A 23,704-nucleotide genomic window follows, 5' to 3' on the forward strand; every position below is an offset into this window, starting at 1 on the left:
GGGAACCAAGGTTATAGCGGTAATCAAAAGAATGTAATCCAGGGACAAAGACCAGACATGGAAAACAGACATACACAACAAAGAACTTAAAGTAATGAAAATCATACATACAAAGTAAGAAAAGTAAATGAGCAACTCGGACTCCACTAAAAATTGGGAACATGGATCGGGTGCACCGGTAGGTAAGTCGTCCTATGTTTTTTCTAGAAACAGCCACCGAGTTGCTAATAAAAAGTCAGATCCGGGGCAGACAAACGAGAAAAGGAAAGGAAAACTATGTCCCGTTGAATAAATCAGTTTTCATGGTGCAGATGGCTACACCGTAACGATCCACTAGTTCATGATGACGACCATAAAACTTCTGTAGCGATGACTTCAATCTTATAGCAACATAACCCTGTTCCAGAAGAAGCATATTTGCTAGAGTGCTAGCGCGATACAAAAAGTTGTTTCGGCAAGCTCTGGCATAACGTGTGAGTTGTAATATGAACACTCCATATGCAGGTGCTGAAGGGATATTGCGACAGATGAAAATAAAGTTGACTATTTTGAATGAAAAGTCATCACGTTTGTCGTAAAGTTTGGTCAATAGTTTTTCTTTACCATCGATTTCTAAGTGTAGGTCAAGATATGAGGCTGACTTCACAGTTTCTGTAGTGTCCTTTATCTCAAGTTCTTTGGGGTAGATGCGATCCCCGAAATTAGGATTGTTTAAAGATAATACTTCTATATAGCGGAAACTGACATTAAACGGTCTATCTAAACGATTTTCTTTCTTTTGGATCAGATCAGCAATAAAGTCAGCCTCATAAGAGTGAAGAAGTACGTCAGCAGGTAAAGGAGCACAATTACTTCCCATTTGAATGCCGACCGTTTGCTGAAAAACGCGTCCTCAACATTGGAAAAATATATTGTGGAGTAAAAATTCCAGCATTTTGTAAACGTCTTCTGTATATTTGGAAGACTTATTTGTTTATAACAACCTGAAAGTCCTTAGCAAACAAGTTTGTTCAATTTAAGTACAAAATGCTACTTTTTTGGCTTATAATGAATAAGATGGATAAACCAACAAACTCTTTCTGTGTAAATAAGTATTGTTATGCAGAAAAGAAAGTAAAACGAAACCTTCTTATACCTGGTCATAAGTTCTGGGAAACATCCATGATTTTCTTAAATTTCAGCCTCACCGATGTAATTTGAAGGAAGAATGGTATCCGGAAGGTTTCAGTCCCCTGTCGTATTATATTCTCTCCGAAACATCAGGTTGCTTATTTCTATAACATCCATTTTTCGCACGAACTTTTGGAACAAAATACGTTAGAATATGAATCGAAAATGGTGTTTTTTTCCATTGTTTCACCTATGTGCTTTTTTATAATAAAACACTTTGAATTGCTGTGAGGACTGCTTCAAAACAGCTTTATTTCAACAAAATGAGACCAAAGCTTCAGGATTGACCTTACTGTATAACCGTACTGCCTTACACAAAATAAAGAGGTAACAAATGAACTCCTGCAATAATATCGGGAGTCGGCTCAAGTGCTTCGAAAGTGTAAGCATACCAGCGGATGTTTTCATATTGAAAGTAGGTGTTATCTAGTATCCGACAGCAAGTCCATATATTCATTAATGAATTATAATTGGCGCCATAGATAGTCTATGATTAAAAAAAATATAGGCAAAAAAAGAAGCGTCCAATTTGGAGCAATTTAAATAAGTTTGTTCTACTCCATCGGTAGCAACCGTCATATTGCAAGTGAGAATAATCTAGAAAATAACCTTACAACAGTAATGAAGCTCCCGACACGAGTTATAGAGTGGTGCAGTCAAATACTTACTTGGGCGATATTATTCAATTTAACAAAACATCATGATTTAAAGTAAATGATGTCTGAATGGAGAGATATTCATAATTAACATAATACGATGAAGGTGAAACCTTTTAACGTCCCGATGAAATATTAATTAAAATAACTTAATTAATTAAATTGGTTGTCATGGTCTGAACTGTCTTTGGTTCGAATTATCTGGCAGTGGTACACATTATGGTTCTTATAATTAGCAAAACGTCTGAAAATATTTCGTTTATCCAATTTAATTTTGCTTCATTCTGTTTCGGTTGGTACCGTTTTTATAATGTTTTTATCACGATTTGATTTATTTTATCGACTTGTTTTGATTTAATTCTTTCTTTTATCAGTCATTTCCGATTCGTTTTGTTTCGTTTTCGTTTTGCAATTTTTATGACTGCAGAATTATAGGTAATATTGATCACTTTATTTTCGTAAATATCTGGGCGCCATTTTGCAGACTATTACGACCAACACTATCTTTGAAAAGCTATGATTCAATTTGTGTTTAATTATCGCACCTTAGGAATATTTCCCGAGACTTGTTTGGCTCTCAATCGCACATATATAAGTATTCGCAAATGAAGCTGCCATTATGCTGTTTTTCAGCTGCTGAAAAGGAAGGCACAAACCGAATATTGATACTTTGTCTTGCCATAAGTATACAAAACCAAGTTGATAATACAACCATAAACGCTCATGAAAGGAAAGTATTAGATTTAGATAATAAATCATACACAATAAAACGAAGAGTATAATAAGCGATATATATGAAAACGCATGAATTTGGTCATGGTAATAAATAAAAACATGCCAAAAATGAAAGGTGTCTCTGTGTAATTTTTGCGCTCTCATCCGATGGTATTCTGATTAAATTCTGTAATAATAGAGCAAAATAAATGGAGATTTTTCAAGAATGCAGAGGACGCTTACCGGTGTACCTGGGTCACATGCTTCCATTTTTTATGTGGAGTTGCTCATATACTTTTGTTCCTTCGTATGCATTATTTTGGTTTATTCATTTTCTTTTGTGTGTGTGTGTGGGTTTTCCCTTCCTGGTCTCATTCCCTGAATAACATTCTCTTGATTTCCGCTAGAATTTTGATGCCCTTGTTTACTCTTTCATGAAACCATGGTTCATACGATTATCGAATTGGATTGGAGAATCAAATTAAATGGGCTACCCAGATTCAAATCACTTACTAACAGAAGCATAAAATTTTGAATTTGCAGTGGCGTTCTTAATGTTGGAATATACAGAATTATTCGTAATTGCATTACATGTTGAACCAACCCATTATATAACAAATGTCGAAATATTGGGCGATTTTCTCATCAATATTATCTAACATGTTGAATGTATAAACAATAAACAAGAATACGTTGTGATAGAAGCTACAGACTTTTCATCGTCCATGAGCTAAACTAGTGCGAAATAGTTGAGAAGCTGATGATATTTAAAGGGATATTATTCCAATAACGTTTGATAACAAACAACCGGTTTATATCACAAGAATGAAAATGATGAACATGTCAAAGAAACAACACCACCTGTATGAAAAATGTCAGCTCAGGGCCCCTTTGGTTCTTCAATGAACGCCGAAAAACCCTCATATCATAGGGCAGGCTACAAAACATATATTATACGCAGGTATAACGAAATAGCCGCCCTTATATACTCCAGCAACATTTAAGTAAATTGAAAGTGAAAACAGACAATTATACAGATGCCTGAAATTCCTGACTTGTGACAGGCGCAATAAATGCGACAGCTTTAAAGAAATATAAAGTAACCACAATCTTTTCCAATTTAAATCTGGCTACTATGGAAAAAAAATACAATACTTAACACAAAACAAATACAGTTTAAAAAAGTTAAAAATGTCTGAGTACTTTGTTAAAACAGAAATAGAAGAAACTTATTATACGTTACACAAATTTACAAACAAAGGACTACTAGCAGTTAACTGACATAGGAGTTCTCGACCAGGTTAATCCTAAAAAAAAGTTATGTCTTCATCGTATAAAATATAAATCCAAATTTTTCCCATGCGGGTTGAAAACAAGGTATATCATAAATCATACCAGAAGGACAGATAAACTGTGTACTTGTTTCTATGTAAGACTTCTACGAGCGATCCAAAGTTAATGCAAACATATGTTTTCTTTAAGAGTAATCAAGAAAACCAAGGCCATAGCGATAATCAAAATAATGTAATCCAGGGATAAAGATCAGACATGGAAAATAGAAATACACAATAAAGAACATAAAGTAACTAAAATCAAACACAAAGTACAAAAGCAAATGAGCAAATCGGACTCAACTAAAAACTGAGAGCATGGACCAGGTGCACCGGTAGGGTAAGCGTCCTCTGCTTTCCTTGGAATAACCGCCGATTTGCTCATAAAAAGTCAAATCCGGGGTAGGCAAAAGAGGAAAGGAAAACGGTCATAGTTTTATCCTTTTCGAATAAGCCTTAGTTACTGCCTAAATTATTTTCTATTACTTGTTTGTTTTCCTATTCAAATGCAGTATGATCGTGTGCTATTGTCCGTTTATTTATATTTTGATATTGATTTTTGTTTTCAAAATACAGGGAATCGTTGAAACGTTTGACATAAATGTATTGTGATATCACGAGTTTATGTATCATTCTGTCGAACTTTTCATACGAACTTTTCGAATAAACTTCTGGATAATTTGCAATCACTCTAGCATACAGTTACATTTTTGTTATCAGGCAAACAAATGTTCAAGAATTCTGTATATTCCGACCTTAAGTGATTGGCATGGTTTGAGGAGGCTTCTTACATTTAGGGCTCTGTAAGAGGGATATGTTTTTACAAGATTGAATAATCACTATAGAAAATTTATGGTTGTCATCGTGAACTCCAGGGGCGTTACGGTGTATCCATAAGCACCATGCAAACTGATTTGTTCATCTTGTCATTGTTTTCCTTTCGTCTTTTGCCTGTAATGGGCATGACTTGCAACAACTCTGCATAAGCCAACATTTAACAGAAACGGCAAAAATGCTCTGAATATATACTAATTTTATGAACAAAAATATGTTCCGTGTTATCTAGTGATTCAGTGCAAATTCAGTGCGTTTTATTCAAATCTTGTTCATTGTTATCAGTAAAGCGTTTAGTATGTTCAGTTTTCCACTTGAAAGTCAATACAGTGCGTTCAGTAGCTGTAAAGTAATTTTCAGTGATTGGCAATTACGTGTGTTAAGTAGACAAAATAGAGTTTGTTCAGTATGATACAGTTTACAGTTGAAAATTAAATGATTTATATGGCCAATGTTTCCCCTATGGTGACCCCATGACTGAGATATTTGGTCATTTTTTTGTTTGACCAACAAGAAAAGTTACAATTTATCTCCATCAAGTGGAAGTCTGATTTAATTACAGGTGAATTTTTAACATTGTATCTGACAATGTGACTCAAGGAACATATTTGAGCGTACGTGTGGCTTCATTTTTGTGCCGGATTCTTCAAACTTTAATTGTCTTTGGATGACGCTGTTTGTAAACATATGTCAAATTATATGTACTATGTTGTGAAATTTGACGATAGATGCATGGGTTCGGTATACAGTGCACTTTTTTCATGATTTTATTTGAATTAGTGATGTTGTAGCACGAGAAATACGTTATGCCTGTTATCTAATAGTTGCTGCCGTTTCATGTGAAGAAGTTATATTTAGACTGCATGTGTGCGAAATATATCTCTTCCGGAAATATGCATTAGGAACTTGGTTTATCAAGTTGCAATTATAGGACGTAACAACATACGTAGATTGGGAAATTTTGGTCGTTATTCCACTTATCATTCTAATTTAAGACTTTATCATACTGCATTCGATATTTACTTTGGTTGCCAAAGAGGCCTTACTTGTTAATTCACAAGCGACCAGGTCTCTACAATTATTCATCTCCACCATACATCCTGTTCATTCAAGTTGGTGACAACGATCTCTCGTTTAATCCAGTAAATGAGGTGGTCAACAGTTTCATTGCTTTTGCTTTTTCTAACTATTCATACTTATGATTGGGTTTAACATAGTAATTATTGGTGAAATTTTCTCCCGAGTTGATGGACCTCGTGTTGTAGTTTATTATAACCAGAGTGTAATATAAGCCAGGATCGGATCCAGGGTTCAAGTTTGGGGCGGGGGTGGGAGGAGGGGGGGATGGAGGCGTTAATTGAATCAAACGCCGTGCAAAGCAAGACAAACAATATTAAAGGGTGAAACTTTTCTACAAATTTAGGGGGCATTCGCCCGACTTGCCAGTCCTTTGATCCGCGCCTGTAAACGAACATTTGCCTTAAAGCTATCATTTTTACCGAGAACCTAGATCTATATAATGTGGTGTGGTGATTTTAATTATTTATCTTCACTTGAGAATAACTCTTGGGCAGTAACAGTGACACTAGGTCAATTTTCTGTACAAAATCGTTTGAATTAATTTAAGTCAAAAGAATCATTGTCCTTCTTGGATTGGACTGAGGCCTTTTACATTTTTTTTTATTTTTATGGCAATATATTTAAAAAAAAATTCCAATGGAAGTCTCAAATTAATTCGAGTATCATTTGGAAAATAGTTGAGTCACGCTTAAACGACGCTTTCCATTATTATGATGAGTCCTTCCGAGACTTGCGAAATGATAATCAACAACCATGGCAAAAAGTGGTAAATGAAATATACAAGAAGGCTATGTATATGAAGTCTTCCGAAGCCCCTTCAAAACAGGGTAACCCATCCATATCCCAGAAAAATCAGCCTTTCCTTGGTATCTCAAGACATGGGACATACCATGTTTACAACACATATGGGAGTTGTGTAAAAAAGAAACCCTAAAAAACTGCAATTACGCCCTTAGAGGACCACGTCTTGCCTCAAAATGCAGCAGAGTTGCTGGATCAGAGATCAAGGACAAAGATTGACAACCCCTTCTCAAGTATTGATTTGCAAGGACATGCTGTATTGAAAACAGGATTAGGAATTGTGGATAATCAAGAAAAGCAAAAAAAAAAAAAAAAAAAAAAAAATTACCCAGCCATAACCAACTCAGACATTGTTTATGAAAAATAGCTAAAAAATCTTTGAAACAGACGCAGGATAGTTAAGTCATTTTCTGCCTACAGTATGAAATATGACAATTATGACATTGTCTTCCCCCTCAACTCATTAGTATTCACAATATGGCGTCGATACATTGAACGGCGGGAACAGTATAAAATAGTAACACAATTTTACCGTTGAAGGAAAATTAATAAAAATTAGCCTATATTGTAAAAATTGAGCGCTGAAATTTATTCTCTTTGAAAAAACATGACTAAAGTGTGATGTTTATGCATGATTTAGAATAATTCGTCTGCTAACATAACTCCGCCCAACCGCGAAGCTTTGAAGCGGCCATGTTTCGGAGAGCACCTGCCTATCAATTGCTCTGAAGTCTGCGTGAAATTTTGATTTATTGAGAGACTGTTTGATATTGAAATGTCGCGATTTATTGCCAGATTTTTATTTGAATCAACTGCATCTAGGACATTGAGCGTACTTCGTCAAATTCAACGACTATTCTGCATTTTCCTAGGTGTCACCGCATCGTAAGTATTATAGCACATGGTGATTATTCGACATAAATGATGTCTTTCATTGAGTAGATACGGTCGTCCACACACATAATTTGATTCTTCTAAAACTGATGAAAGGCTAGCAATTGACTGGTATGAAATATTTGATCAACTGTACTGGTCTGTAACGCCCTCCTCTCCCCTTTACACAAATTGGATTTGATGGAAGTTAACCTAAACAACTTCGCCCTATTTTTGGTCGTAAGCTAATGATTTTTCCTGCAATATGTCTTTTAATAAAGATCTCCATTATGAATCTGGCACTGTACCTGTTTAGAACGTGTTCTATACTAATGCTCTATTAGTTCTGGTTGTTTAGATTGTGTTGCAGGACCGCCTACATGTACCTTTGTTGTAGAAGGTAGTTAGATTAAAATAATAAGTTAATTGACCTAAATAAAGGATTAATTCTGCCAAATTGGGTTGCCGCTGAGCAGTTTAGGGTTTGATCCTCAGTTTTGTGAGTCAAATAATGTTCTCGATCCAGTTACAGATTGTACTGTCTAAAATTAAATCAAAAGTTTTTTGAAATGTATGTGATACTGGCAACATCAGTAGTAGCATCAATTATGACAACATTACCAACATCTTCACAGTAAATTCTTGGAAAATGTCTCAACAAATGCCTTGATGAATGTCATGATTATCTGTACTTCAGAATGTAGTGATTATTATAATACGTGTATTTTAATCCTAGTAACTTGATTTTTTTAAGTGTCATGTCTTCAACTCAAGACATTCTCTTACTGACCACTGCATATTTCTTCTATTGGTTCTATTTTCAAGACAACAACAGTGCACTGACTTGATAAAATGATGTTTGAATTTGGTCAGAACCCTTGACAAATCAATGAACTGTTATCTGATTCTGAATGAACAGTGTCCCTTAAAAAAACTCAATGAACTCGGCTTCATTATTTCAATAATTATTTCCTGTTTACCAAACTAAGTGTCACGGGTGGCTGGAACGCTTTCTTTGAAAAAAAAATAGTGTTCAAAGCAGGCAAAATAGTCTGAATAATGGGGCGTGGAATAGGACCTCTGTTTTGCTGTTTTTCAGAGTATGGGAATGTTGTAACACCTTAAACACTAGTTAAAATTGACCAGTTCTGATTTCAGTACAAATTTAGATATGTTAATGAGAAATTAAAATAGCTCTTGAGGGAAAATCTGCCCCACATTATACCAATATTTCCTACATAACTACCATAGAACACCTGGTGATCTTTTGCAGTTTGGGAAACCATTTTTTTCACAACTTGCCATACTGGCTAGTGGAATATTGATCTTTAATAGAAATTCAACTAGCCAAATTCTTTTTGGTTTTTTGTCTTTAATATCATCTATTTTCTCTTTTATTTGACAATTTTCTGCCTTTCTTTTTCTTTCTTCAACTATCTTTTCATTTATTTCTAAATTTATCAAAATCTTTTCCATTTTCGAATATTCCCTCCCGTTGAAGTTTTTCAAGTACTTAAAGTACTCCATTTCTGAACTCATATTTTAGAAATAAAATTATATTTCAACAGATTCATCATTATGAAACAAGAAAATATTTATCATTTGCTTGTTGTTCAATTTTATTTTGACAATAAACAACTAATTTGCAAATTAACATTTCATAAATTACCAAGATAATTTCGTTTGACTACTAAAACGAGATCAGGACCGTTGTGTAGGTTTTGGCACATCCTGTTTACTGGAGATTAAAATTGCATATCGTAACAATGCTTTACAAGTCAATAAAATAGTGCAAAATTTACTTAACATATTCAAGCTTAACTTCTTAATATGTATGGAACATATATTTAATTATAATATTAAGGAATGTTTAACTAAATAAGCCGTTGGCTGGTTAACTTAACTTGGAACTCGCCAAATTACACATCTACTTGTATTTGGAAAGCTGTCGAGCGATGGTTTCCCACACAGTTTTAGGAAAGTTATGGATTGCATAAATGATACTACATTTTGTATGATACTATCTTTTTGATGTGAAGGTCTTAATGGTGTTCCTATTGTAGGCTAACTGGGAACACTACTCAGTAGTATATTCTATTGCTGTAAGTCTACATGTACATGTATAATCAATAGGATTTCAAATTAAAGTATAATTTGTTTAACTGTCCTCAGAGACTTATTTGAAATAATGTAAAGAACAATGTTTCATTTTTTCTACTAGTGAACATGCTCTAAAACCTATGTGTATGATCAGTGGTTATGCAAACCTTTTTATTTTTCCTAATTTCTTTACTTTTTTTTTTTAAGACAATGACATTTAAATGTCGATGCTTGCAAAAGGGGAAAGACTTTTGATTGTCAGCATTAATACCATTACATTTGAAAGTTCACACATTTTCCTATTCTCCATGTAGCATGGTTTTATTTAATGGTTGATGGAACTTAATGCTTATAAAAATATATGTGTAGCTAAATGTTTTGGTCAGGCAGGCAGTAAATGTCCAAATGTTAGTTTATAATTTTCAACTTTCCGGATGGTTCATAATACTAAATAGCAAAAAAATTGCCAAACTTCAATGACAATGTTATTATAAACTAATAATCTATTTTTTACCTATTTAAAATCAATATTGAGGTCTTGGTGTGCTGTTGAAATAATGCATTTGATTTTTTTCTTAATACATGTATCTGCCTGAATATTGCCAAGGAGCGTGACTTATTAAGAGTGGTCACTCTGCATTTAAAAGCCCCAATTCAGTTAATAGTAGTATACAGTGTAATAGTATAATACTGTATTACATGTACATATGTACATGTATAATTAATGCCGAACTAAGTTTTGCCCCTTTGAGAGAAAGTTCCCTAATTAAACAAAGTGCTTAAATTTTTTAAGTTATTTTACCTGAATTATTGGTTTGATAATACAAAAAATATATGTATGATAACATATTATATATTATATATATATTTTAATTCCTGCCCAGAGAATGAAGTTTCTTTTTTTTTTTCAAAATTTTACCTGTACAAGGTTACTAAAAGTTGACATAAGCACTGTGTGTACATCAAATAATATGTAACAGTTAACTAAATCATGTTGTGCTAAAGAATTGTGGCTTTTATTCCAGGCTTGTGACTGGCAAGTTGTGATCGAAACCAACTTGGCTGCATTACCCACCCAACCCTTTTTTTTATCTTTTTTATTTTTTTTCTTTTTTTTCCCCTTTTCTTTTCTCTTTATTTTATTTTTTTTTCTTTTTTTCTTTTTTTTTTATTTCTTTAAATATAAATATAGAAAACAACATGTACAAAATCTAGACATTCATAAATTCATACACAAACATTTCTATGGTGTAGTTAAGTCAATTTTTATATGCATATACAATATTTCTTTCATCTCGTTGTTATACCCCATTTTTCTAATTGAGCTTTTGTTTGTTTTTGAAGCATTCCTGTTGACATTTTTCTTAGCCCTCCAAGCATAAGAAATCCAACTACTGCCATGGCTCGTTCATACTGTTGTGAAAATGATGAGTTCGAAGGATTTTCTCGTGCCAGTCGCCTATATTTGATGAACTTAACCACATCATCTGTATTCCCAAATATAGTTTTCACAAGCTCTGATGCGGATATATATTCTGGAATAAAGGACAAGGATTGAATGTAGTCCTGACAGAACATGCTTATATGGTTAATTTAATTATTATTGAAAGGGGTTAAGTAGTTGTTCAGTTTGTTTTTTTCAAAATTCAGATCTGTATCAACTTGAATAGAGTGTCCTTATTTGCCCCAACTCATCAGAATTTGACCCTTGCTGTTGTATCAAGCTGTGCTCTGCAATGCATTTCACTTGGCATATTGAATTTGAGCATGTACATATCAGTATTTTTTGTTTGATAGAAAAGTACATTAAAAATGTGTACCTGCTTGGTGTGAATTGTCAAAACATGCTTGATCAGCTTCATCATCTGTCAGGTCAAATGGGTTGATACATGTACACTCTAAATCTTCCGCTGCAAGGTTTCAAAAGTAAATTATCAAGAATTTTATATTACATTTTCAAAGTGATTAATATTAATCTGAGCCCAATTAATATTATTTGTTAATACATATTAAATTTCATATTGGCCCTGTTATAGGTTTGAGGTCAGTCGTATTGGTCCAGAGGCATCACCGACAATACGGCTGTCGAGGCCAGAATGATTGACCGAATTCTACAATAGGGCCAATATGAAATTACATATTTATTAACAATATTATTTAACAACTTGACAAGATGATTTGTAGAACAGTTGTTTTCCTATTTTACAAAGAACATGTAGGTTTATTTGCATTAATCAGTATTTAATATCTTTTTTGTATGAAATGGAAGATTTTGTTCTGTTTCTGCAGCTCTTAGTCCTTGTGATCAAAGTTCATGAAATCCAATTTCTAACTTAAAATAGAAGTTATGATACCATATTGGCCCTGTATAGATGTCCGATTTGAATTCATATCAATTGGTCAGTTTTTGACATATTTTAACGAATTTTGGGTAGTTAGTTAATAATAAGGTCAGAATACCCATTTTGAAAGAAAATTTAAAAATAAACATTCTGCCAGGTTTCAGATATAAGATTCCTAATCATGATTTAAAATATTTTGGCCTCAGTTCAGTAGGTTGCTTTGTTCAACTCCTAGCAGTGTCGCACCAAATATTTCAAAATTGGTAAGCACTACTACTCCACCAGTCGTGTGGTATTTAAGGATATTAAATGAATGCTTGTTGGCTTTGATTCATATGTATGTGCCCTAGTGCTTCGGTGAGCTAGCAGTATTACAGTCTTAACTTGGTGTGTTCGACTTGTACTAAGAAGGGTGTGTTCATTGGATGAATAGTTTTCATTCTGAAATTCTTGAAATGTCTGCCATATAATATTAAGACACAGTCGATCAGTCAATAATGAAAAAAACAAATTTCTTGTCACAGATGAAGTATTTCGGCAGTTATTAGTATTCTTCACATACTACTTGGATCATTACAATATTTCTTTTATGTGTTGGCCTAAGTATTGTGGTAGAAGGGATTTTCTATTCATTTACATACCTAATGCTTTAACTCTACATTCTTTGCTTTCTTTTCGTGATATTTTTGGCAGAACTTTGAAAAAGAAAATAATATTTGCAAGCCAATGGTAATGTTGTTTTAATTCCTGTTTACTATTGACACATTAATTAAAAATATATACACATGAGCAGTTAAAAATGTCTTGCGTTAAGAGTTTCATTTAAAGGGTCTATATGTATTATTCACCGTCAATCAGTGATTTTGTTCCTTGTTTTAAAAGCAGCCCCAACCCTTTATTTTGTGGAAATATTTGTTGTATTGGGATGTATGATACAGGGGACAGAAATGCATCATATGCTGATTCGGAACTGAAAACCGATACTGTATTGACAATAACTCATTAAGTTGCAACTTGCCAAAAAAAATATTCCCTAAGGTACCGAGACTGAGAAATAACATCTTGAGGAACATTTCACTGGCTTCCTTACCTGGTTTTTGAAAATTATGCCTGACAAATGCAAACTTTACCCCCTTTGGGAATAATATTTTTCAACATTTTGGGAAAAGTCTCCAGGGGCAACAGCCAATAGTCGGCTGCAGTAAAAGGGTAACAATTGCTGTCCATTTGATTCTGCTCTGGAGAAGTTTGTTATTTACTATGCCACACAAAAAATGTATATCTTCAAATGTAGGTCAATTTGGGTTCGTAGGACTTTCTTATTTTCAAATCATATATATATTCTTGAATGACTATGTAATACTTACATGTACTTGTAGATTCTGTACAGAATAATTTTCTTTTTACACCTGGTCTGCTTTTTTCTAATGAAATAAAATAAAAATAAATTGTAAGAGTAATCAAGGGAACCAAGGTTATAGTGGTAATCAAAAGAATGAAATCGAGGGACAAAGACAAGACATGGAAAACAGGCACACACAACAAAGAACATAAAGTAACTAAAATCATACATACAAAGTAACAAAAGTAAATGAGCAACTTGGACTCCACTAAAAACTGGGAGCATGGACCAGGGGCACCGGTAGGGTAAGCATCCTCTGCTTTTCTAGAAACACCCGCTGAGTTGCTCATAAATAGTCAAGTCCGGGGTAAGCTTGTTTATAATGTAGTTAGTGTATTTGAGTATTCATTCTTAATTACAATTAATTTCTGTTGCAATGCATGCCCATGATAATAATATAAATAGTTATAAAATCATGTATTTATCTCATGACTGTAAACAAGTCAATATTTGATTTATATTTCAGTCAAGAAATTACCTGTTTTGTCAAGAGAGTACTTCTGTTTCTTGTCTTTTGTAGATTGGATTGAACATCATGACTACTACTGGGAATATTAGTTGGTCCTGCCATACAATTACATAAAGAATTAGCACATTTGAAGTGTAGGTATAAGTTGAATCACATCTGTAGCATGATTGTTGATTAATATTGTAATTTTTTGTTTAGTACTTTTGGTATGTGAAAAGTGAAGATTATGCAATGAGAGTGATCATTATGACCACGTTTTGAAAAATCCATATAATTCAGGCTCATAAAGCCACTGTTTTCGTTGAAACTGTTTTCCTATATTATTAAGTACTAGTCCATATGAAATTCAGACACTGCCTTTGATAAGGTGATTCATGGTGTAAAAAAATCCAAGGATTAGATGACATTTTTTTTTCTGAATACATGTATGCTATTACATGTATTTCATGTGACAACAGTCCTTTCTGTATCCAGATTTGTACTTTTGAGAAAACTACACTGTAACTTCAACCTGAAATTAACCGTATCAAGGACAATAACTCTTGCAACGTGCTAATTGTATGTAAAATCTATATAAATTTTATCTGAAAAGTGCAACACCCAAATGAAAAACAAAGCCTGATTATGTGATCAATGATGGTTTCTGAACAAGACATAAATCTGAGTTTACTGGGTTTTTGACATGCATGAATCATGTCCTCTCTGCTCTTTGTAAAGACTACTACTTAAAATAAAAAAAAAGTACTCAAATTGTCCTGCACACCATGTTTGAACCTTAACAAAATTTTAATCTTATGGTCTATATATGGCAAGGTACAAGTTATATTATGAAAGCATGTATATGTAGTAGTCTTCTAAAAAGGTAACTGTACCTTGTGCTTCTTCAATACTGTCTATTTTAGATCCTGTTCCAGCTGTGTTAATTACACAATTGATCAATGGTTTAGAGGGTAAACATCCTGTCATGCAAAGAATGTTTATAAGGTATTTAGTTCAGTGTATACTGGTGAAATAAAAATTGTGCAAGCCCTAATTGCAGCATAGTATATTAATTTTTTTCTAAATGTTACATATCTCAGTTCATTGTGCTTGTTTTAAGTACATCATGTACATGCATTTGAGGCATGGTGTTGTATTTTTAATACCTGTATGCTTATACAATTTTAGGTCTTAATGCACTGATCAGTTTCCGGTCAGTCATCTATCCATCAAACCGATCCACCCAACTGGTGATCGCATCACTTGACCATAGAGCGGTCAATGTATTTTTAAAGTTTTTGTTGTTTTCTTTCGCAATTTTACGCATATTTATATACTGTAATAGATTTAAACATCAATTGATACTTTTATTTTTCATTTCTTTTATTGAAAACAGATCTTACGTCATTTTATATAATAAAACTGTGATCAGATTGGTCAACAGTCATCGATCCGTTAAATCGTTTCATGGATCGGTTCAAAGTCTGTACAGGTTGAACTAACATTTCTAGCCTCAATACTACCTTCTGGTTTTCCAGTACTAAATGTTGCATGTTCCATTTCCTCCTCCTTGCAATCAGTGCATTGTGCTCCTGAAAGTTACATTGACATTTTTATACCCTGCCAAACGTAGTGGTGTGGTATTAAAAGATACCCTCAGAAAATGTTTGCATATGCATGTCCATTAAAGTTAAGTTTGAGACAAAGCCATGATGTAAACAAATGAGCATCATTGGCATATCAAAATATTTGGACAAAACCTTGTTAAATTTATTGCCCTTGAAAGACAAAATTAAACAGGGTAAGCAATTCAGGCTCCTTGGAGCCTCTTATTAACTGTCTTCCTAGACAGAACATATTATTTTATACTTTGCAAGAGATATGATGTTTATAATTTAAAAACTTTATTTATGACCATTTAACTTGGAATTTGTTTTATTTTGTAGTAATGCATACCTGCTACTGAGATAAATGAGTCCTCCTTGTTTGATACTAGTACTAGGTTGTCATTACTAAAGATCATGTTGTGAGTTCTTTCGCCTAAAGTAAAAGGTAAATTTTGTAAAGAATTTTACAAGATAGTAAACTTCACATTTCTCTAAAACAAAAGACACTATACTTCTTTGTTAAATAAGATGATCAGATGGACAAAGTAATAAAAAAGAATTGTAGGTTTCCGACAGTTAACGTCTACTTTTTGGTTTTAAAATAGTCTGATAAGAAATTAAATTTTCTACTTGCAACAGGAAATCGGAACATCATCAATACATTTTTTGTGATGTAGAGTGAAATTCTAGAACACTAGTAATTAAAGATTTTTAGATATTATTGCATACCGGGTATATGCAAGTACTTGGCATTCTGTGATATTCATTAAGCCATTTTCTTACCTGGCTTCAAATTAGTTTGTAGATAAGTTATTTTTCCATGCTCTTTTGTTTTGATTTGATGTAAAGGTAGAGAGAAACTTTTGTCATCTTTCACCTTTCTAAGACATGTTTGCCATACAAATTCCATTAATTTTTGTTCTTTTGGAACAGATGTTTGAACAAAATTTGCCAGAGGAGGACCTTCTGGCCTCGAAGACAGTTCCTCAGTACAGTCATGGAAAATGATGTCCTTTCCATTGTAATGCCACCACACATTTTGTCCTGGAAGGAGGAAATCTGACATTCTTCGAAAATGAGACTGGAACAGAAATCCTCTGCTGGCAACAAGGGTTTTGGGGAATGAAGTGTTTGGTTTCTTGGAAAGAAGCTGTGCTTCTTGACTTATGGCTGAGTCCTGAAATGATTTTTAAAGTTGTCAGAATTTTGTTGTTTGTTAAATCGGAGGACAGTATTATCAACAACAAAACCTGGTTTTCTTTTTGTTGTACCAAGAGCGATTTTCCTAAGTGAGCCGAAGGATCTTTCTTCTTGTTCTGCGAGGATGGATCTTAAGCTTATTATACGAAATATTTCTGGAAGGTGCACTACAAGACTATGGAAATGGCTGCCGTAAAATTTCCTCTCAGTGAGTTTCTCTGGTATGCCTATAACAGTTTTTGCCAACATTCCAAAAGAAAAGGTAAGGTTGTAAAGCCTTAGAACTGTCCTTGGTGACCTTTTGTCTGCTGGACTATAAGCAATGTTTTGAATTTCTACGAGAGAGTTGATCATGTTTGTTATGTCCTCTGATATTTTGCTATCAACATGGAGGTCATCAACTTTTTTTGCCAAACGTACCAGATAAATTCTGGCATCTGACCCTTTGACTTGTGTTTTGTCACCTATAGTAGTGGTGTATAATCTTTCAAGTTCTGTTTTTGTCGATTTGTCAGTAACGTGATTAGGCAACCCAACAATCAGGTTTTGGATGACATTTGTTAAGTCATGCAATGGCTCACAACTCATAACTTCATAATAGTTTATATTGTGCTCTTCAGTTGTTTTTGTGGTTGTTTTAAAGGTAAGGCAGGTGGACGACAAATGCCATGCAGAACTTCATCAAGTTTAGTTTGAAGGTCTTGCTTACTCTTTAGGTTGTATATATCAATGCCCCTCTTGTCCAACTCGCACTCGATCTCATCTTTTTTTAAGTGGTTAAAAGGATTTATACAGTTGTTGGATACGATTTTTCCCACAGTACCCCTTTGACTACATGCTCCCTCCTTTCTTCTAAAGTCATGTAACTGATATCGAAGCAACGGATCAAGTCCATGTGCTGATTTGAGTTTACCCCACATAGACAACTATAGTGACCACCTCTTTTTTGGCCAGCTTCAAATTGTCTGGCAGGACCATCACCACTAAACAAGCGAAGTTTAAAATCATTTTGTGTCCCATCAATGTTGATGCCATTCAGCAAATCAGAAATGTCCTCACATCTTGGTGTGGTATACAAGGCCTGCTCAACATCCTTTGATGCTTTAAAAGTTTAAAAGTTTCATGATGAAATATTACTTATTATTTTCCAAGGACTCGCTACATAGTGCCTTATTTTTTAAAATTTTCCGTACTCTAATAAAAAAGTGACAGATATTGTTCAAATTTTGTAGGATTTTTCATCACCATTTCTAGTTGATTCGATTAATTTAAAAGTTATGGGACTAATTACTACATGTACATTGTATGTTGAATTTGTACATACTACCCTATAGGAAAATATAGTGGACTAAAATACTTGAAAACGGCTGGATGGATTTTGTTCAAATGTCGGACAGATCGAAAATGATTTTGCCAGGTCTGAAATAGATATAGTGTTCTTTTTTGTTTCAAAATCAAATGGTCCAGATACATGTATGTGACACATACATGTAGTATAATTTAAAGTTGATATAACATATTTAAATGTTGTTGTTAAAATAACTGTGTGTGGCATAGGTCCTTTCACCTGCTCTTACTTGATTTTTTATATACTTAGCTTAAGTACTAGTATATCTATTACATGTATGTGAAGGTTAGAGTGTATTAAGCAACTTTTTAATGAATGAAGAGTGGGCAGTGGCTGCCTCCCCCCTTTATTCATTAAGAATTAACTTAATGTACTCTAACCGGCTTTGATTATAACCTAGTTTTTTTTTTATTGGCCAATAAAAAAATAAGGTGAGATTGTTACTTGATATTACTTATTATATCCTTTAGACATGTACACAACTTAAAATACTTTATTTTTCGTTTGAAATTTTCTATTCTTATGACTGTCAGTTATTGACAAGTTCAGCCTGAAAGGTATTTCAGTACATGGGGAATTATGTAGTTTCTTGCAAAATAAGAGTTGGTCAATAGCTGAGACAATAATATTCTATTTACCAGAGGGAAGATCTAGAAATTTTTAAAAGTGGGTCCAATTAAGAAATTTATACAAATGTTGGGGACAGGTTTTGCAAATTTATTGTAAATCTCTTTCTAAACAAAGGGGGAGGGACCCTTGGAATGTGAGGTATTTACTTTGTCATAATTTTGATGTTCAGGCAGAACATTTCTTAATGCTACTTAAGGGTTCACTTATCAAACTGAGTGTAAGGTGGAAAAACTAGGTTATATAATCTAGTTAATGACTGTAAAAATAGCTTACTTTCTAGAACATTGTAGATATGTGTTCTTTTTTTGTTCATTGTATACTTAGCTTACTACTTTTATACATTAGTTTGATGTGTTTAGCTTACTTATTTGCACATTTTACTTATAATTGGATGTACATTTTTATGTACATGTGCTTATTTAATGATTTTATACTTATCTTACTAGCTGGCATTTAATGACTTTATACTTGACTTGCTTACTAGCACATTGTAGTTAAGATATACTCGACTTACTTACTAGCACATTATAGTAATATATACTTTACTCACTCACTAGCGCTAGCGCATTGTAGTTAGATATACTTGTACTTGGCTTACTTTAACTTGTACAATATATTTGGATGTACTTGTTTAATGATTGTATACTTACTTACTAGCACATTGTGTTTTGATATACACTCCTTGAGATGTTCACGTTTCCCATTTTAGCGTTCGTGCATCATTTATCGTGGGTTTACACATAGTTTTGCATTCGTTTAAACACACGATAGAAGCATTCGTTCAAATGCATGCTGGGAGCATACGTTTAAAAGGCAAGATAGAAGCATTTGTTTATGTTTGTCTTTTGATTATTTCCTTGATTTAACTGTTATTTTTTATATTTTTTGGTATTATTAATTTATATAATTTCATTAATTTAATTTTTAATTTTTTTCTGTCACATCATATGTCAATATTATTATTTTTCGTCATTTGATAGGAGCGTTTGTTTAAACGCACGATAGAAGCATTCATTTTGGTGAGCATTTATAGTGGAAACGTAAATGTCTCGAGGAGTGTACCATATATAGTCATTTCTCATTTTATTACTTGTGACCCGCCCGTCTGTCCATCCATCCGTCCGTCCGTCCGTCTGCGTTGTCCACACCTTTTTGTAATGCTTTTATCAAACGAGTTTGTTTTTAGTATTTGGCCCCATTATAAAGCATTTCAGATTAAGTTCAACTTTGGTTACTGTTGAATGATTTTTACGGAAGTTATGGCTCTTGGACTTAGACAATTTCAGTGAATTTACAGTTTCCACACTTTTTTTTGTAATGCTTTTACCTTTTGTATGTAGTCTTACTATGAGAAGTTACAGATTAAGTTTGACTTTGGTTACAGTTGATTGATTTAACGGAAGTTATGACCCTTCGAATTAGAAAGTCTCAGTGAATTTAAAGTTTTCTACACTTTTTTTACTTATGAGGGACATTGGAACGCTGTTCTTTGATATGGGTTGGTATGATTGTACATGGAGATTACTTTGTTTGAATACTTGGTCATCTTATCAGTGGTAATTTTTTTTTATTTTCATTGTATATTTATATGCTTACCTGACTGGCCAAAAATGTATAGGTTAGGTCGCTCGACTGCTGTTTGGACATCAACTGGTTGTCGTTGTGGATAACTTGTTTTATACTCCTCATTTGTTAAAAAAGTGCTGGTTTCATATAATAAGCTTACCATGAAACTAACATATGAGTGATTTAATATTGCAGAGTGATCATGCCATAGTTTAAAGAATAATGTGTGATCGGTTTTTTGTCGTACAACACCTATTTTTTTTAATCTCCTGATTTCTCTTGTAAATATTTTTCTGAGTGAAATGTTTCTGGCTGGTACTTGAACAGTTGTTGTTATAGTGTTGCCATCTGGCCCAATTTTGTTTTGCTGTACAGCTTTTGGTGCAATTTTCACTCCAATATCATAGGTGTTGTCTTGGATTTTCTTTTTTAGATTTTCTTTTAAAACTTTGATTGGTCTTCTTGATGGGACAGGTAGTTTATGCATTATTCTTTTTTTTTTTTGATTTTCTAATTCTTTGCTTATACTCTCTGCCACTTACTCGTAGGTGTTGGTTAAACTTGGAGATGTCAATTCCTTGATCATATGCATATTTTTTTTAAGACCTGACCTCCATTATTTACAGCTTTTCCATTACATGATACCTGGTATTGTTTGGCTAATTGGGACCAGTTGATCTGTTTTGATGCAGTTGTTTTTACATACTCTAAAAACTCATTTCTGTTAAACGTATAATTTTCAATTCTCCCAATATGATCTTTTGGTTTTTTTTACCTGTTTCTATTTTTGTTTGCTTTTTCAGCTTGTTCCCTACCTATAAAGCAAGAATTAATTCTGTCCCTTTCATATTGGGCAAAGGATTGCCCACTTCCCAAAAGATGGTCTAAGTCATTGTCATTTTCTTGCATTGATTCTTCAATTTGGTGTTTAGTTTGATGAATAATTTTCTTGACTTTTTTTTTTTGGCCTCTCTTGCAGTTTCTTTTGGTTGAAGGGACAAGGATTCTGCTACAGCATTTTTGAAATTAGTATCATACTTCCTCTCAACAACTGGTTGTAGAACCTTCATCATTGTTTCAACTGCTTTCTGTCCTTTTTTCTGAGATGGTTTTGTGTTAGGTGGTGTTAAATTTTCAATATTTTTCAATAGCATGGAACCAGATTGTACAAGAATGGAAGCATTTGAAAATCTTTTGTGTAGAGAGGGAGAGCTAGCATGAACTGTCATGCACTGGATGCAGTTGTCTATAGTGTGTTGTTTTTGGTCAGCTTCAGGAAGGTGCAGCCAATTGTTTAGACAGAAGTAGTCTGTGAATTCCTTTTTTTCTCCATGTTTGCTGTTGTTAATGAAATATTTGCTTTCAGTTACATACTTTTGAACCTTTTTTAACATATTTGTGAAAGTATCATATGATTCAATATTTAGATTCTTGTAATTTTTCATGAAGATACTGTAATTTTCATGTCTGAGTTATTGATGTGTAGTTGTTGTATTTTGCCTCAATAAACTTTTCCTCTTTTTTTTTCTAATGTTATTTTTGATTGAACTGATTCTGGGAAACTGTTGAATTTTTCAATAGCATTGCCATCTTTGGTCGATCTGGCAAGAATAACTAGCAAAGTTGCAAATATTCATAATTTCATACAATATATGGACCAATGAAAATGAAATTGATATATTCTTTAGCGTTTTAAAATCTTGAAAACAAAATGGCAGACATGTCTTCTGATGTTCTTGCAGCTGATGCCCCTTAAAACACAAAAAAGAAACAAGATACAAAAGGTGTACAAGTTTACACTTAACTTAATATTTATGTTATTTATTTTATAAGTCAAAAAAAAAAAAAAAAAAAAAAAAATGTAGAACTGCAAGTAATAGGAAAAGTTAGATTTTGACCACAAAAATGCTTAAGATGTTGAGAAAAAAAGTAGCATGAATATCCTATTTTTTATTATATACAATGCATCATGAAGTCACACACATTGAATAAAAAAAAATCACGAACACATTGAAATGTTTTGTATGTATGTTCACAAAATCCTTGGTTCAATCGTTTATGCACAATGGTATGTCATGTCTGTGTCAAATGCACTTGCCTTTACTGGAGATAAATATTCTGCAGATCAACAAGTAAACAAGGTAGGTGAAACGCTTTTTAGTCCATTATTTTGTGTGGCAGCTTCTAAATTAAAGTAGGTCCAAAATGCATGATAAATACGACTGCGGATACGTTGGTTACAATATGTACAGTTGTATATGGGAAACAGGAAATTGCTAGTTCATTTAATAGAATTACACTTGTAAATTATGAAACAGTTGAAAAACGTATTTTTTTATTTGAAACAAAGCAAAACTAGCTATCTTGGAGTAAGGGATAAAATTTACAATTAGTTTTTTTTTATTCATATTTCCCGCTTTCCATACGGAAAAACATTCCGGATCCGATTTCAAAATAATTCAGTTAAAATCACCTGAGCGCTTGAAAGTAACGGCAGTGCGCTTGAACTGCCCAAATTACGTGATGAATTACAAAAAATTACTAGTTGTTCCAATGGAACGATATGAATTTATTTTGGGGAATGATTGAATTAGAAGGCAATGTGTATGAAAACAGATGCTTGCAAGAGATATTTTTTTTTAGAATCGTGGAAAATTGATAATGTTAATGCAAAAAGTTATCAATTAATCAATTACCGGTAAATTAATGGGGATATTTTAATTATGCATACTATTTCCTGAAGCGAGCACCGATAAACATGAAGGTTGGGCTTTCAATTAAACATGTGTAAAAGTTCGAGAAAATTCGTTCGGTGAAAAAACTTGTATTTTTAACTTCTTAATGAGTTACGCTAGCGCAAAAAGTCACGTGACAATACCTTAATGGGTGTTTTCGTGGACAATTGGTTTTGCAAATGTTTCTTGATACACTCTGAAATAAAAACCACTACACACAAAATACCGTACAAAAATAATTATGCAGAGATATTGCATTTAAAAAAAAACAAAACGATTTTCTATCAAAATAGTACCCCGATGTGCCTTAACTATCCTGCGAGAGTATTGTGGGCCCTGTCTTAAACCCCTTCCCAAATGTAGTGTTCCTGGACAATTTCAGCTTATTCATGACCTTTCCTTTCCCAGAGATAGTTCAGTATACTCCTTAATTCCCGGAGAGAACTGTACAGTTCAATATGACAGTGTTGATGTAGTTGTCAATCTTGTACAACATCATGGCCGCTTTGAATAAACTCGCAAAATGTGATATAGAAGATGTTTTTCGTATAATCCCAGCCAATTATCATTTACTTGGAATAATTTCAATAAATGCTTGCCAATGGGGCAAGAAGTAGCTGTCAAAATATTAATATTATTCATGTGCGTAACAGTTGGTTGTGGAGACAAAATATTATGCTGCTGGAGTGTCACAGTTCATCGCTAGTAGCATATTTGTTTACTCAATCGGTCATGTCCTACTTAACATCTACTGAAAACTCTTAACAAATTTATTTACAATACGTTTAAAAGTTTCTATATTTTCAGTAGCGATTCAGTGCACATTAAATATCTGTCGTTAAGAGTTTTCAAGAGTAATGTCAGTAA

General features: G+C 33.3%; 1 protein-coding gene and 1 long non-coding RNA gene across 5 annotated transcripts in view; one reads left to right on the forward strand and one right to left on the reverse strand.

The window, feature by feature from the left end:
- Positions 1–6,901: 6,901 nt before the first annotated feature.
- Positions 6,902–23,704, forward strand: part of LOC148603965 (uncharacterized) — a 31,791-nt gene continuing 14,988 nt past the window's right edge. For 2 of the 3 annotated variants that reach the window (XR_015916307.1, XR_015916308.1), the window contains exons 1-5: positions 6,902–7,471; positions 13,824–13,906; positions 14,675–14,756; positions 15,698–15,803; positions 16,292–16,820. This is a non-coding gene — a long non-coding RNA (uncharacterized LOC148603965). Of the gene's footprint in view, positions 7,472–13,823; positions 13,907–14,674; positions 14,757–15,697; positions 15,804–16,291; positions 16,821–21,253; positions 21,650–23,704 lie in introns of those variants that run through there. The other variant, XR_015916309.1, reaches the window with a different exon arrangement.
- On the reverse strand, positions 11,437–16,424 carry LOC148603966 (uncharacterized). Of its 2 annotated transcripts, XM_088551502.1 has the most exons (7): positions 16,142–16,424; positions 15,708–15,791; positions 15,275–15,343; positions 13,782–13,867; positions 13,269–13,325; positions 12,543–12,596; positions 11,437–11,469 (listed from the first exon to the last, which is right to left on the reverse strand). In XM_088551502.1, the coding sequence occupies exons 1-5, from the start codon at positions 16,422–16,424 to the stop codon at positions 13,305–13,307; spliced, it is 543 nt and encodes a 180-aa protein (XP_088407628.1). In that variant the 3' UTR covers positions 11,437–11,469; positions 12,543–12,596; positions 13,269–13,304. The 2 variants fall into 2 exon arrangements, with proteins under 2 accessions (XP_088407628.1, XP_088407629.1); XM_088551503.1 differs by lacking the exons at positions 11,437–11,469; positions 12,543–12,596; positions 13,269–13,325 and adding an exon at positions 14,645–14,731 and having other exon boundaries at positions 15,155–15,343.

Source organism: Perna viridis, chromosome 11 (assembly GCF_037379345.1).
Source record: "Perna viridis isolate PV_CMFRI_1.1 ecotype Kerala chromosome 11, ASM3737934v1, whole genome shotgun sequence".
In the NCBI taxonomy this organism is placed as follows: Eukaryota; Metazoa; Mollusca; class Bivalvia; order Mytilida; family Mytilidae; genus Perna; species Perna viridis.

Bases quoted from the DNA above. Each gene is read 5' to 3' on its own strand.
- LOC148603966 (XM_088551502.1), bottom strand. From the start codon at position 16,424: ATGTCAGATTTCCTCCTTCCAGGACAAAATGTGTGGTGGCATTACAAT. The intron at 15,792-16,141 runs GTAAGAAAATGG...CTTTTACTTTAG, and splicing joins ACAAACTAATTTGAAGCCAG to GCGAAAGAACTCACAACATG. The intron at 15,344-15,707 runs GTATGCATTACT...TGTAACTTTCAG, and splicing joins CTCATTTATCTCAGTAGCAG to GAGCACAATGCACTGATTGC.